The following is a 13,659-nucleotide window of genomic DNA, read 5'->3' on the forward strand; positions in this document are numbered from 1 at the left end:
GGTGGGCCCTATAAATGTTTCAACGGTGGGTGTGACTGCTCCCACGGTTTTCTGTGGTGGGTCCACTTGAAATTTAGATCTATTTCATTCTCCTTTTAATGCCATAAAACGATCTCTAAAAATGGTTGGACGGTATGGATGCAACACATGCATCATGGTGGGGTCCACAGAGCTCGGTGACGTCACTTCAGTAGCGATTTGGCTACTGACCTTGTCAGTATCCAATCCGCGCCCATCGAAGAAAGACTCGGGCGGACTAGGTGAGATCCCGGCCATATCAAAGACGGTGCGGCCCTTAACGGGGAGCCCACCTTGATGAATCTATTATGTATCCATGCCGTCCATACGTTTTTCCAGAACATTTTATTGCATGAATACAAAAATTAAGAATATCTAAATCTCTGGAGGACCATACTCTAAGAAACAGTGTTGATTCAACTTTCTACCATTAAAAATTCTTAGTGCGAAAATTAATGTTTTATAGTGTTTATTTTCAAACCAATCCGTTTATAAGCTCAAATAATAATTGATTAAGGTAATAAATAAATATCAGATTGAACCAAAGTTACATATCCCATAAATGGTTAATCACCAATTTTTCATATGGTATGGTTCTTCTGATAATTGGATCTGCTCCATTTTTGGTATTATGATATAAAATGATCTGAAAAAAATTATGGACGGCATGGATAAAGAATAGATACATCAAGGTGGGCCCACGGTAAGAACCGCACCGTGTTTGGTGAGTCGGAGACTCACCTAATCCGCTCCCCGAAAGGACCGGCTAAAGCCGGTTTAAAAAAAAGCGCGCCGAATAAAACCGTCGAAAGTTACTCTCGACTTCCTTCACCATCATCCAAATCAAACCCTAAACGATTGTACGGAAAACGAAGTCAAGGAAGGAGGAGGAGTACAGGAGGTATGTACACGCAAAATCCCCCTCTCTGTGAGTGGGGCCCAGTGCTCTACGATCGTGACCGTTGATAACTAGCCATGTCGTGTGCCCACAGTCTATGGACAGCACCCCTAAGATCTCCCACCTTGGATGATCCCAACCCAACTCCACTTTCAATTCATGGCTCGTAGATAGATTGCCTATGCCGCGACTCAGGATCACTGGCGTTTTCGCCCCACTGGGCCCACATGCTGAGACGATCTGATGATCTGAACCGTCCATGTTCTCTGTTCTGACACTACTGAACTATGATCTTATAATCACGCTTTAACGATGATCCTGATCTTTGATTTCTTGGAGCTGAATGTGAGCCATTGAAAATTCTCTTTTCAATGTTCTAAATTCATCTAATGGTTAGAATCCTCCGATTGAGGTAATTTCTTATGGTAGCCCATAAAGCATAGTACTCAGAACATGGACAGTCCCGATCATTGTACCATCTTAGCATGTGTAACACGGCTGGGCGACGTAGGCTGGCGATCCTGAGTTGCAGGATGGACTGAGAAGAGAAATTGAACAAATGCTCACATTGAACTGTATAAAATAAAAATAAAAAAAGAGCTCAATATTAGAAGGTAGGATCATGCAATATTGCTTATGGTCCACCTAATCTATGCTTCATGTCTTTGACAATGTTGGTTTTGTAAATCACTAGAAAATTAGTACATACCAGATGAACGATGGAGTAAGCAATGTCTTATGTGTTCACATCATCGGATTGATATATATGCAATCTTGATTTGTTTGTATACATGCATTTCCAATTTGGGAATTTGAAATAGTGCAAAATTGTATCATTCCATTCAATAAAGTGGAATGCTATAATAGGCAAGTCACTATGTAGAAGTTCTATGCAGTTCCCTTAAAGGTATATGTGGCAAACAGGTCTGGAAATCAGAACAATTGCTCTAGTGGGGTACCACGTGAATAGGCAATATCCCGAAAGTCGAGTGCATCTGACTCTCATAGGTGTCCAATGAGCGGCCTGCAAAAGGAGTGGTTAGAGCAGTTGTTGACATTCAATTAGTAAAATTCATAAAGACTGGATGGTCAAACAGTCTTGATCACATGACGTTTTTGCCACATATACCGTGAGGAGGGGAACTGCATAGAACTTCACATTGTGGGCTGCATATTTAGCACTAATCATCCCCAAAATGGAAAAAAAAAATGATGTAAATTGGCTCCCATTAATATTTGAAATCATCAAGGAAATTTACGTTATTTTAAATTTGAGAGAGAGAGAGAGAGAGAGAGAGAGAGAGATGTAGGAAACAAGCTTTAAAATCTAGGGTAATTAGAAATTAATATAACATGCACATTATAAATGTCCAGCTATAAATTAGCATTGCATACCAAACTAACAGGAAAATTTTATAGGATAGCTATATGTCCATCCATGCCTTATGGGGTAGAACATTGGGTAGTTGAGGAACAACATAGTATGAGAATAGCGGAAATGAGGATGTTAAGATGGACGAGTGACAAGATGATGAAGAATAGAAATAAAAAATGAAATGCAAACTTATGAGTAGCGCTAATAGTTAATAAGATGAGGGAAAGTTGAGTTAGATGGTTTGGGCATGTGCAACGGAGACCAAGAACTACCCAGGTTGGAATGATTAAGATGGATCAAGTTGAAGGCTCTAAAAGGGCAAGGGGAAGGCCTTGGAGGATATGGATGGAGGTAGTAAAAAAAGACTTGATGAGCTATGGTTTAATTGAGGATATGGGCCTTGATAGAGTGGAATGATGGAATGCAATTCGTGTGTAGCCAACCCCAATTAGTTCAGATATGATGATGATACATTATAAATGTCTCCCTAAAAAAATGGAATTTGTTCGTGTTATGTTTTTAAAGTTATAGAAATAGAGATGATATGAAGGAAGATATAATAAACTAGAAGTGCTCACTTCCACTCCGGGTTCTCTTGTTCAACTAGTGCCTTTACTGTTGGATTTCATCTATGGTTGAAATTTCAAGAGAAGAATCTTTTCAATCTGTGCAAATCAGTTACTTTCAAATAGACTGGTTATCCAGAAAAAGCAATGCTCAATAGTTAAAAAATAAAAACTGGGTAATAGAGGTGGATGTGCAATAACCAGAAGATCTTGTCTCAAACCTAGGTAATAGAGGGTTGCAATGGTTGCCTTTTTTTAAATGCTTCTCTTCATGGGGGAATTTTTGAGCCATCAGATTAAATTCTGTGACTTTGCTGCTGGTTTGATGTAAACGGTGCTGTCCACCTACATAGATACGAACACTTCTCTAATAATAATTTTTTAAAAATACCATAAAATTGAAATTTTAAATTTTTATTCCTTATCTATAAAGTATTCCTTTTAGTCGTGGAAATTCCATTTGGAAGCAACGCATCACATGCCAACTGGTCTCAAGCCTGGGTAAAGGAAGAAGTGTTGATGTCATGTAGGTAGTCAACCATACAATTTTTGTGAAGCCATCATGATAGTTGCTATTTTTGAGTTTAAGTGTGACTGGGAAAACATGATTTGTAATGCTGACCCAAATAGTCAGGAAAGGGTTGGGATGATGATGATGATACTTTTTGAGTTGCACAGAAATTGAACCAGTCAGCTGTGATGATATGGCTGATCATTTTCATGGTCTGTGATGGTATGTCCTCTATTGGAATGTCTGATGATGCAAACAATATATTTAATACTATTGCATAATGCAGTAGAGGCGTCATTTTGGATGTCGATACATCCAACACAGAACATAAAAAACATTAAAACACCAGCTATATCATTAGTCTGACATGATTTGTTTAACGTATCCTACTACATTGGTGGAAACTTTCAATATATGCATGCCATCCTTTCCTTTTTTTTAAAAGATTCTGTTGTTTGTTTATACAGAAGCAATGAAGCTTGCTGGTTTGAAATCTGTGGAGAATGCCCACGAGGAGTCAATTTGGGCAGTTACTTGGGTCCCAGCTACTGATGCCCGGCCCGCACTTTTGCTGACGGGATCTCTTGATGAAACTGTGAAACTCTGGCGTCCTGACGAGCTCATCTCAGAGGGTACCAATACTGGTCACTGCCTTGGTGTCATCTCTGTGGCTGCCCATCCTTCAGGAGTCATTGCGGCCTCAGCTTCTTTGGACAGCTTTGTCCGTATTTTTGATGTCGATACCAATGCCACAATCTCAACTCTTGAGGCCCCACCATCTGAAGTCTGGAACATGCAGTTTGATCCTAATGTAAAATTCTCCCTTCACACCTTTGACCCTTTTATTTTATTGTTTTTCCATTCTTTCTTTCCATTTAATCTCTGTCTACCTCTCTCATTCTCGATAATAGAGGAAGTTGTGATTTGAGTCTCCTCTAAATCTCATTATGAAGTCGTGCACCACAAGTGCTATTCCCCTTTGACACTCCCATACTTCACTCAAACAAACGCATGCATCTTTGATAGACATCAAGCACATTAATTTTGATACTTTTAGACATGGTCACATGTATCACAACCATGATACTTCAGCTTTTGTAGCACTTATTTGTTTTGTGAATAAAAACCCAGAATTACCAGCTTTCTTAGCACTCCTGAACATCATATTTCTGCAATATAAAATGCTAGAAGTTACAGCAGAAAAACCATTTATCTATACCCTAAATAACGCAAGCGGCTTTTGGACATTTTTCTCCCAACAATTAGTTTCCATAGGGTGGAGGCCTTTGGATATTCAAAAGACATGGGATGACATCGCAAATGAAGGTAGGGGTATTTTGGGAACTAGAGAATGTAGCTGTTGTCAGTCTAACAGCTCAGACTTCACTTGCAAAAAGTGTGCAACGGCTTAAATTTTACCCACATGAAGCATGCTAGTAGCGCTCTCCTTTTCTCTGCATATAGCCTGCTCCGATGATACTCCCGGGGAGTTGTTCCACAAAGGTTTTGTAGGGCCCACCATGAAGATGGTGTGAAATCCACTCCATAATCGAGTGCACATTTGCACCTCCTCATGCTAGGGCGTTAGCTTGAAAACGAGGTAGATCTAAAACTTGAGTGGGCCATAGCACTAGAAAAAGGTTGTGATGGATCGCCTACCGTTGAATGTGTAGCGTGTAGCCACACACTTCCCTTCGTGTCTCTCCTTTTTTCTCTCTCTCCTTGTGTGTCACACGTGTCTTAGCCCATAATAAAGATAGCAGAGCAGCGGGAAACTGGATGAGAATGAAATGGATATTGACCTTTACTTCTAAACAAATAAAGTCCAAAGCAATACTTGTTTTCCTTTTGGTCAGTGGTGCAGCTACTTCAAGAAGACCATGAATTAGGAGAAAATAAGCTTCTTTCTTCCTTTTTGTTTTTCTCCCTCTTTTTTTTTTTTTTCCTTGTGTTTTGGACTCCAAGGAGCCAAGTCTTCTACCTATGTATAGAAATCATGAAGAACGGAAGATGGACATTTCTCAAGCTGAAGATTCACTATCAATTTGCATCATCTGGTCAACTTATCGAGCCCTTTACCATGGATAAATAATCATTTTGTCTGAATGTCATTCAATACATTGGATGTAAGTTGACCAACTGACATAAAGCTTTTTGCATTTCTATGGAGAAAAAAGACATCTAGTAGGTAACAAATTTTCAGAATTTAGCCATGTTCTCATCACACCCATTGCTTTTGCTTATATGAAGGGGATTTTCTTCAAAAGACATGAAGGGATTTCCTTATAATGTAGTATTGATAAGAAACAAATGATTGTCCATCCTATTGTCTAGAGATCAAGCAATCATTGGATTTTCCAAAATCTGTAGTCATTTATGTGGCAACTTCTAGGCTTCTAGTGGAAAAAGGAAAGATGCATTCATGATGAGTGAAAAAAAAAGGGTGGCAAGAAGCAATGGGGAAGTGATTGCTGAGAAAATAACTTCTAAGGTTAGCCAATGAATGCATGAAATTGGCTGAAATAACCAATGTGCTAGCAACCTAGCAGAAGAGGAGCTGGATTGAGAAGCTATGGGTTCTTGGTGAATGGATGTCATCATCTCATGGAAGTTCCCATCAGCTGTCTGCTATGTTTTTCTTGATACCAGTGTGCAAATTCTTTTTTATTTCTTTTTATCTAGAATCCTCTAGCACTTTATTCACATCATCTGTTGTAAACTGTGCTAATAGTTGCAAAATCTATACTAATATGACCACTTAAAGTTTCAAATTCCACAGCTTTTTAAGTGATTTTCTTCATTTACAACTGAAGGTAAGACGAGCTTCTTTGATGTTGGTGAGTCCTAGAAAAAATTAGAAGGTTGCTTACGCACACAATGAAGAAGATAGGGGAACTTTGATTAGAGTCTGTTTGAGTGTCCTTACCTCTCCTTTCCCCTCATTTCTTTTTTCATGATCTTCATTAAACCAAAGGATGAGAACAATCAAAGATACATCAAAATCCCTAAGATACATTCTAAGCCTTTAAGTTATGGTACTTTGAAGGATCACATGACACAACATCGTATGCTCCCCCCTAATTATGCTCCACGCATAGGCAGTATTGTGTACTCTAACAGGGTTGAAGGACTGAAAGCGGATGAGAGGAAAACCCAATAGGACTTGTAACATTGTGGTTAGAAGGGATATGAAGGCATGTTCACTTACAGAGGATAGGGCTTTGGATCGAATTGATTGGCGAAACAAGATTCATAAAGCTGACTTGGGATAGCTGGTTCAAGGCAATGATGATAACAATGACAGTCATGATTGCGGCAACAATGCCACAAAAGAATCACTTATTCTCCGTATGCCTCAAACTTCATCTTACATTTGTTTAGATTTGTGCAAGATCTAAAGAAGAAAGGTGATAAGACTAGGAAATGATGCAGTTGAGTGTCTACTTTTCAACTCAACAGCCATGGAACTCTAAAGGCATTTTTTTACTATGAACTCAATGGTATTTTTAGCCTAATAATTTTAAGTGTCTCCAAAATCATACAAAGTCAAATTCTTTGAAAAAGATTTAGAAAAAAATGTCATTTTCAAAATGCCGATTTCCACGATATATTCTAAACAATAAACTAGCATGAGCATTCCAATAGCTTGGACAAGGCTAAAATTACAATGACGATGGTGGTGATTATGATGATGGTGAGTTAGCATGGACCTTCAAAATCCACTCAACCTAATTTATTTATGTTTTTGGGATAAAATGAATTTTCAATTTCCACAGGCTTTTGTTGAATGTTTGAGAAAGTACTCAGAAACTTCTCCCTGAAGCCAGTCGGTTGCAATCCAGGCTAAAAAGAGTTGTTAGCGTGGCTGGGCAGCCAGTCATACAACCTTTTACAATTCATGTATCAAATTTGATTGGCAAAATAGAATTTGTATAGCCAACCCCAAATAGATGGGACAAGATTGTGATGATAATGATGATGGCTATTTATATCTGATAAATATATTAAACTGATGCCAGATTTAAGAATATTGAGTTTTAGTTTGCATTATTTGTGTGAAGTCATCTTTGATAGCACTTTGGACAGCTTTTGTGAGTGGAGTGACATAGCTTTTGCTTGTGGCAAAAGCGGGATTGGTACGATCAAATCCCAACCTATGACTATGTACCAGAGATGACCCAGAATGGCCCCATCTGGTCATGTGTGGTAAGTCTCCACATAAATGAGTTTGAATTCTTGAAATAATGTGCATTTGGTGTACACTTGCAGAAAATACCCAGAAATAATGTATATGTGTAGGAACATCAACCATACACTAGTGCATGTATAAAACAGCAAGTACATACATTCGTATACATATATACGCAACCATACAGCTGTGTATACAGCCAGTCTTCATTAGCATGGTAATTTTGTAAGTCTTGTCATGTACTCGTCTTCATGTAGTTCTTTTAGTTTTCTTAGAAAGTCCAGATTCCTGCAGATCTTTTTTTAGAAAGTCCAGATTCTTGCCATCGTTTTCTTTCCTGCCATTGTTTTCTTTCTTTTAACAAGTCCAGATTGCAACTATTATACTAAGTAATTTGAGTAAAGAAAAAAAGGGGGTCTGCAGTCTACAAATATGGCTTTAAACCATCCAGATTGCAATCTTTCTGCTTTCTTTATTTATTCTTGCACATGGTTTTGTTGCAATTTCTGCATAATTTTTGGCTTCAAATCTAGATGCCGTACAACTAGTTCTTTAATCTAGTTGCATCTGGGATGATATACTAGAGTAAAAAATAACATGCCGACGATGGTGATTAAGATCACTGAATTCGATATTAGTCAGATATTTCTATGTTCTTTTTGTGCGTGCACGAAAGTTCAAACTTGGATGTGGGGATTTCAAGCTCTCTCTCTCTCTCTCTCTCTCTCTCTCTCTCTCTCTCTTTGATGCAGGACATGAAAATTAAATATGATATGCGAGATTTCAAGCTTAAGATCACGTTAGTTCAGAAATAATTACACAAATTCCATATCCCACATGAAAGTCCAAACATTCAATTAAGGGGAATCTATGCGGGTCCAGGCCTACACATGATAGGGCTGGGTCAATAAAAATTATGAATCAAACGATACTCAAAGATAAGAAATAATCATCCACATATGCATAGTATCAGTCCCTAATCCAAGGGATTCAGAAATTCTAATTCGGGGAACCCCAGGGTAAGAAAAGGGGCATAAAATTGGAGATTTGAGTAATTTAGGGTTAGGTTTAGGGATTTTGGGTGAAAGTGGAGTGAAAGAGAGGAGAGAGACGAACCAGAGAAGTACCGCATGCGTGGACAACAACAATGGCCCAGACGCACGTGCGTGTGATCCCAGCCGCACGTGTGTGGGGCCCACTATTTGGAAAAAGGCTACCTTGGCCCTGGTCAGCCAGGGATGGACTCCAACCCCAAAATCTCAGCTCGATCCGATGTACGGTTTGTGCGTGGTGCTCCGCCGAAGTTTCAGCCCTCCTGTAGGGCCAAATTCTGAAATTCTAATGTGGGGAAGAGAATTGCTGCAATAGATGATTGATTTGAAGTGTAGATGATGGGGTAAAGTGAAAAGAATGGATGATAGAAGATGGGTAGTAGAGATGGCGATGAATGGGGGCGAATCGGGTAGATGTGGCTTCGCATCACGATAGTTAACACTTCGATAAAGGGAGGGCTTCGCACCCAATTAGGCTTCACAACTCAGAGAGTAGGAAAACGCAGAATTTTTATTAATCTTCAATGGAATCCAAAGAACTACAAAGGGTGCTTATTTATAGGGAAAACCTTATACCCCAAAACTCACGCCATGTGCGCAACCTATTACTTGGCGATGAAGTAAACTAAAATAAAAACCAATCAGAAAAATCTAAAGCGTTCACGATGTTCTAAATAACATAAATAAGCAAAACCTAAAATATGAAATCAACCCGACTAGTGGGCCACGATCATGAGATCTCCATGATGGGCTTTTCTTGACTAACGGGCTCATTCTTTTGAATCAAAACTTCGTCTTCTATCTAAGAGGCCCTCCCTGGACGTTGTCATCGATCCAAATCGACGGTGGGGGCCTCCTTCTTCTGGCGTACGAGCATAGGAGGGTGGTGTGCGTGCACGTGTGGACGGCGTGCGCGGGATGTCCCCATCACTCTCTCTCTATTAGGGAATGTAGAAGGTAAATGTGCTGGAAGCATAGTTGTAATCCCATTTTTCCTGGCAAAACTGCTGGAAGCATAGTTGCAATCCCATTTTTCCTGGCAAAACTCCATTAATCCTAGCCAGCAGGATTTGAGACATTCAGGTTGGTCCAATGGAATCATCTCCAGAAAGCTTGCACCCACCCCTCGCTTCATTGCTAGCATAGCGCTTGTCATTAGACGATTCATGATCACTAGGCATCACTGTTAGAAATAGGAGAGAGGAGACTGTCATCTGTGGGGCCTGACTTGAAGCAGTCTACGTGTTGGCCTTCACATCTTTTCTTTCCTTACATCTTTCTTCAGCGCTGTTCGTCAGCATGTTCAGTTTAGCCTGCACATTGCCATCCACACATCGTTTACTTCTTTTTCTTTACTTCATAAGGTCACCGAGTCAAGCCTCTAGCCTTGCAGCTGGCCAGTCTTAACTTAGATCTTAGATGACAGAAATGACTGCCCATTGCCTTTTACGGAACTTGCCCTTTCGGCAGGGTGTTCGAGCAACGTAAGTGCAGGCTTTCAGTTCTATTGTCATTCCTCCTCACCAGTGGGACCCACATGCAAACACAACAACATGTTATCATTGCCTATGGTAGCCTTGACTGTACAGTAACGGACAATGAGGACCACTTTGAGTTGCTTAGCATTTTGGTATTTGGGTTGTAAGGTTGGCCCAGTTTGGAATGAAGGAAATGAGGATGTGAATTTGGTAAATCCATTAATTATTCTAATCCATGGATTTGCATCAGATTTGGATTTGGAAAATTTTGAAGTCCATTATTTGAGAATCAAACTACAAATTAATGGATTTAGGGAGCATTTATTAGAGCACTTGTGGCGAAGGATTACTTCTTTTGCTTTTATAAGAGTCTCTCACTTTGAGAATTTTCCAAGTCTTTAGTTTTTCGGGGGATTTGGGTTTGCCCCAAATCCATGGATTTATAGAGGCTTGGATTTCCCAAATCTTGCAAATCCCCAAAAAGAAATACACAAGGGAGACTTGAAATCTGAGAATTTCACTAATTCCTCCCCCAAACCCCTCACCCCAAACAGCCCCTGGTGTCCAATAGTTGGAATTCTAAACCATCCCATCTTCAAAAATAATGTTTGACTGTGTAGAAATACCTTAATACTGTATAAAAAATAAAAAATAACAAATAAAATCATGGAAGGTTCTAGAAGAGGCTAGAAAACTGTAGATTAATCTAGTTTAGCCATCATCTAACATGATCGTGGTTTTACTTAGATTTTACTTTTGGCATCTGGAAATTCCACGGACTAAGCATCTATCGGTGTATTAGAGCAGTTGGTTCTTGCAGGTTCCTGGATGCATGTCTGAAGCATATATTTGCACATCCGCACATACCATACATCCATAATTACACGTATTATGCATATGCAGTTGTGCTTTGCTAGTCTGCAGTTGACTAAGTTATGCCTGCTTCATAATCGAGTACGAATTCTCCATACCTTATTCTGATATGATCTCCTTTGTGGGACACATGCCCCTAAGATCGCAGTGCACTGCAGATGACCATATGACCATCCTGTTCAGGGAATCAAAGCCATCCCATTAAGGGCCTGCAAAATGGACACTAAGACCATGTTTGCTCTGATCATGCAATTCGCATGCCCTTAATCGGAGGGCTTTGATCATCCCCGATCACGGTGATTCTAGGCCATGAGTAATCTACAGTGGGCCACACCCATCCAAAGATAACAAGTGGGCTCAACTAGGTGCTGGTGGCACCTTGCACCATATAAGGTATGGTGAATCCTTAGCAAATCACTACTCTTAATCCAATAGAGGAAATAACCAAATTGCAGTTTTTCCTGCCTTCTATCCATAGCGAGGAAGTAGCCCTCAAATTGCAGTTGCATTCCTTTCAAGTCCAGCTTGAAACTAATATAATTGCAGTCTGGAGCTATTCCCTCCAAAGCAATGCATGGGTAACTATTATTCAGTCATTTGCTTTATACTGAACTAATTATTGCAAGTCAATTCAATAGTGCATCCAAACAGACCCTAAATCTTTTTTGGACCTACACTACTATAATTTTTGTTCCGCTGGAAATTTCTCACTTGTAGCCTTTTGCTGGGATTATTATGGAAAACCTACTTGCAGCACCTGAAAGGGTTGAATAATAGAGCTTCATTGCTTGCAGGGTACTGTTCTGGCAGTTGCCGGTGGAGGTAGTGCCTCTGTCATGCTATGGGACACCGCTACATGGCAGCTGATCGCGACCCTAGTGGTCCCACGCCCAGAAGGATCAAGGCCCTCCGACAAGGGTGGCAGTGGAAAGTTTGTTCTGTCAGTTGCATGGAGTCCCGACGGGAGACGTATAGCTTGTGGCTCCATGGATGGCACGGTCACTGTCTTTGATGTTGCACGCGCCAAGTTCCTTCATCACCTGGAAGGCCACTCCATGGCAGTGAGGTCGCTCGTGTACTCCCCGACAGACCCACGTGTGATCTTTACAGCATCTGACGATGCACATGTGCACATGTATGATGCTGAGGGGAAGAGCCTTGTTGGGGCCATGTCGGGCCATGCAAGTTGGGTGTTGAGTGTAGACGTGAGCCCAGACGGTGTAGCCATCGCGACTGGATCTAGCGATCGGACAGTCCGGCTTTGGGACCTGGGCATGAGGGCTGCTGTCCAGACCATGAGCAACCATGCAGACCAGGTCTGGGGAGTATCATTCCACTCTCCCACTGGCGGGACTGGTGGACGTGCCAGCCGGCTTGCCAGCGTGTCGGACGACAGGAGCATCTCATTGTATGATTACTCTTGAAGGTATCAATCGCTTGAATTGGATTGTCTTATTTTCTCAGCAGAATTAGTGTAACAAATATCTGATTATTTCTTTCTTGTATGATTTTCATTAAATGTGAAATGTACGTTCCCATGCATCAACATCAAACCGTAGGATTTCTAATATGTTGGGCCATGTGTCGGTCATCCAAACCGTTGCTTTGATGGCCCCACTATGAGTGATTTATGATTGTTTCTATCTTCTTCAATGATTTTCGTTAAATGTAAGTGTATGGTCTGCCCATCAACATCAAACAGTAGGGTTCCTAATATGTTGGGCCCTGTGTGGGTCATCCGAACCTTGGAAAGTCTGACCCTTCAGTCTATCAGTGGATAGTAATCCAAAGATCAAAAGGTAGATGTAGTCTACATCTGGGCGGTTTTTCATGGAATTCCTTGTCCAGGTTTGTGCCCGTCAGATCAACGGTCTGGATCACGAACCATGGTTTCCACATGCACAAAATCCTGCAGGAAAGGAAACGATATGGTTTATTGATGGGCTGGGCATTCAATTTCTATACGTTAGAATTTTTGCGCAGAACTACCGAATTTAGGTTGTACGGTACTTTCCCATGTCCAGTTTGTAAAAGTGGGGCCATGGTTGGGTGATCTAAACCATTGATATGATGGGCCTCTCTGCGGATCAAATTGAAGATCCTAGATATATAATAATTGGCCTTTTTCTAGGTTGATGCTGTTGCGATGTAGATGGATGGGCCTACTTGATTTTCAGAGTACTTAACCAAATATCATAAAGATGATAGTTTGGTAGCTTCCTCAGAAAAAAGAAAAAAGAATAAGCAAAGCAGAAAATTAAAGGCTAAGTGCCAATTTTATTTATCTGAATATAAATGCAGTATAATTTACACACAAGTAAAATGAAAGCAGAATAAATTATTAACAGCTGTCGGAATGGGCGAGAGATTGAGGAGATCAAGACTTGGGAATTTGGGGATCCCACGACAGGGTAGTGAATATTTAACTAAACTAAACGAGATTTGCTATAGCGATGTGCTGAATAGAAGTAGAAAACTAAACCAAGCTATGCTAACTGGCTTAAACAAGTTGCAACAAAGTGTTGGACATAAGTGGAGGGGATAAACTAGGCTAAGCTATGCCATGACAGGATTAATAGATAATGTTAAGCTAAAAAAAGATTGTTTGATTAGATTGGCAAGGACACGGAACTCTTTGTTCTTTGCTATTTTTATACACTTGGATTAGGCGGCGGCCTTCTGTATGGTCCCTTGGCTTT

General features: G+C 40.3%; 1 protein-coding gene across 1 annotated transcript; it reads left to right on the top strand.

Moving 5' to 3' along the window:
- Positions 1–780: 780 nt before the first annotated feature.
- LOC131217464 (WD repeat-containing protein VIP3-like) lies at positions 781–12,613 on the top strand. Its single transcript, XM_058212401.1, has 3 exons — positions 781–919; positions 3,836–4,179; positions 11,755–12,613. The coding sequence occupies exons 2-3, from the start codon at positions 3,841–3,843 to the stop codon at positions 12,382–12,384; spliced, it is 969 nt and encodes a 322-aa protein (XP_058068384.1). The 5' UTR covers positions 781–919; positions 3,836–3,840; the 3' UTR covers positions 12,385–12,613.
- Positions 12,614–13,659: the final 1,046 nt, after the last annotated feature.

This window comes from Magnolia sinica, chromosome 10 (assembly GCF_029962835.1).
Source record: "Magnolia sinica isolate HGM2019 chromosome 10, MsV1, whole genome shotgun sequence".
Taxonomy (NCBI): domain Eukaryota; kingdom Viridiplantae; phylum Streptophyta; class Magnoliopsida; order Magnoliales; family Magnoliaceae; genus Magnolia; species Magnolia sinica.

What these genes read in the sequence shown, in the direction of transcription:
- LOC131217464 (XM_058212401.1), top strand. Translation starts at nt 3,841, where the DNA reads ATGAAGCTTGCTGGTTTGAAATCTGTGGAGAATGCCCACGAGGAGTCA. An exon ending in ACATGCAGTTTGATCCTAAT is followed by an intron (nt 4,180 to 11,754) that starts GTAAAATTCTCC and finishes CATTGCTTGCAG; the next exon opens with GGTACTGTTCTGGCAGTTGC.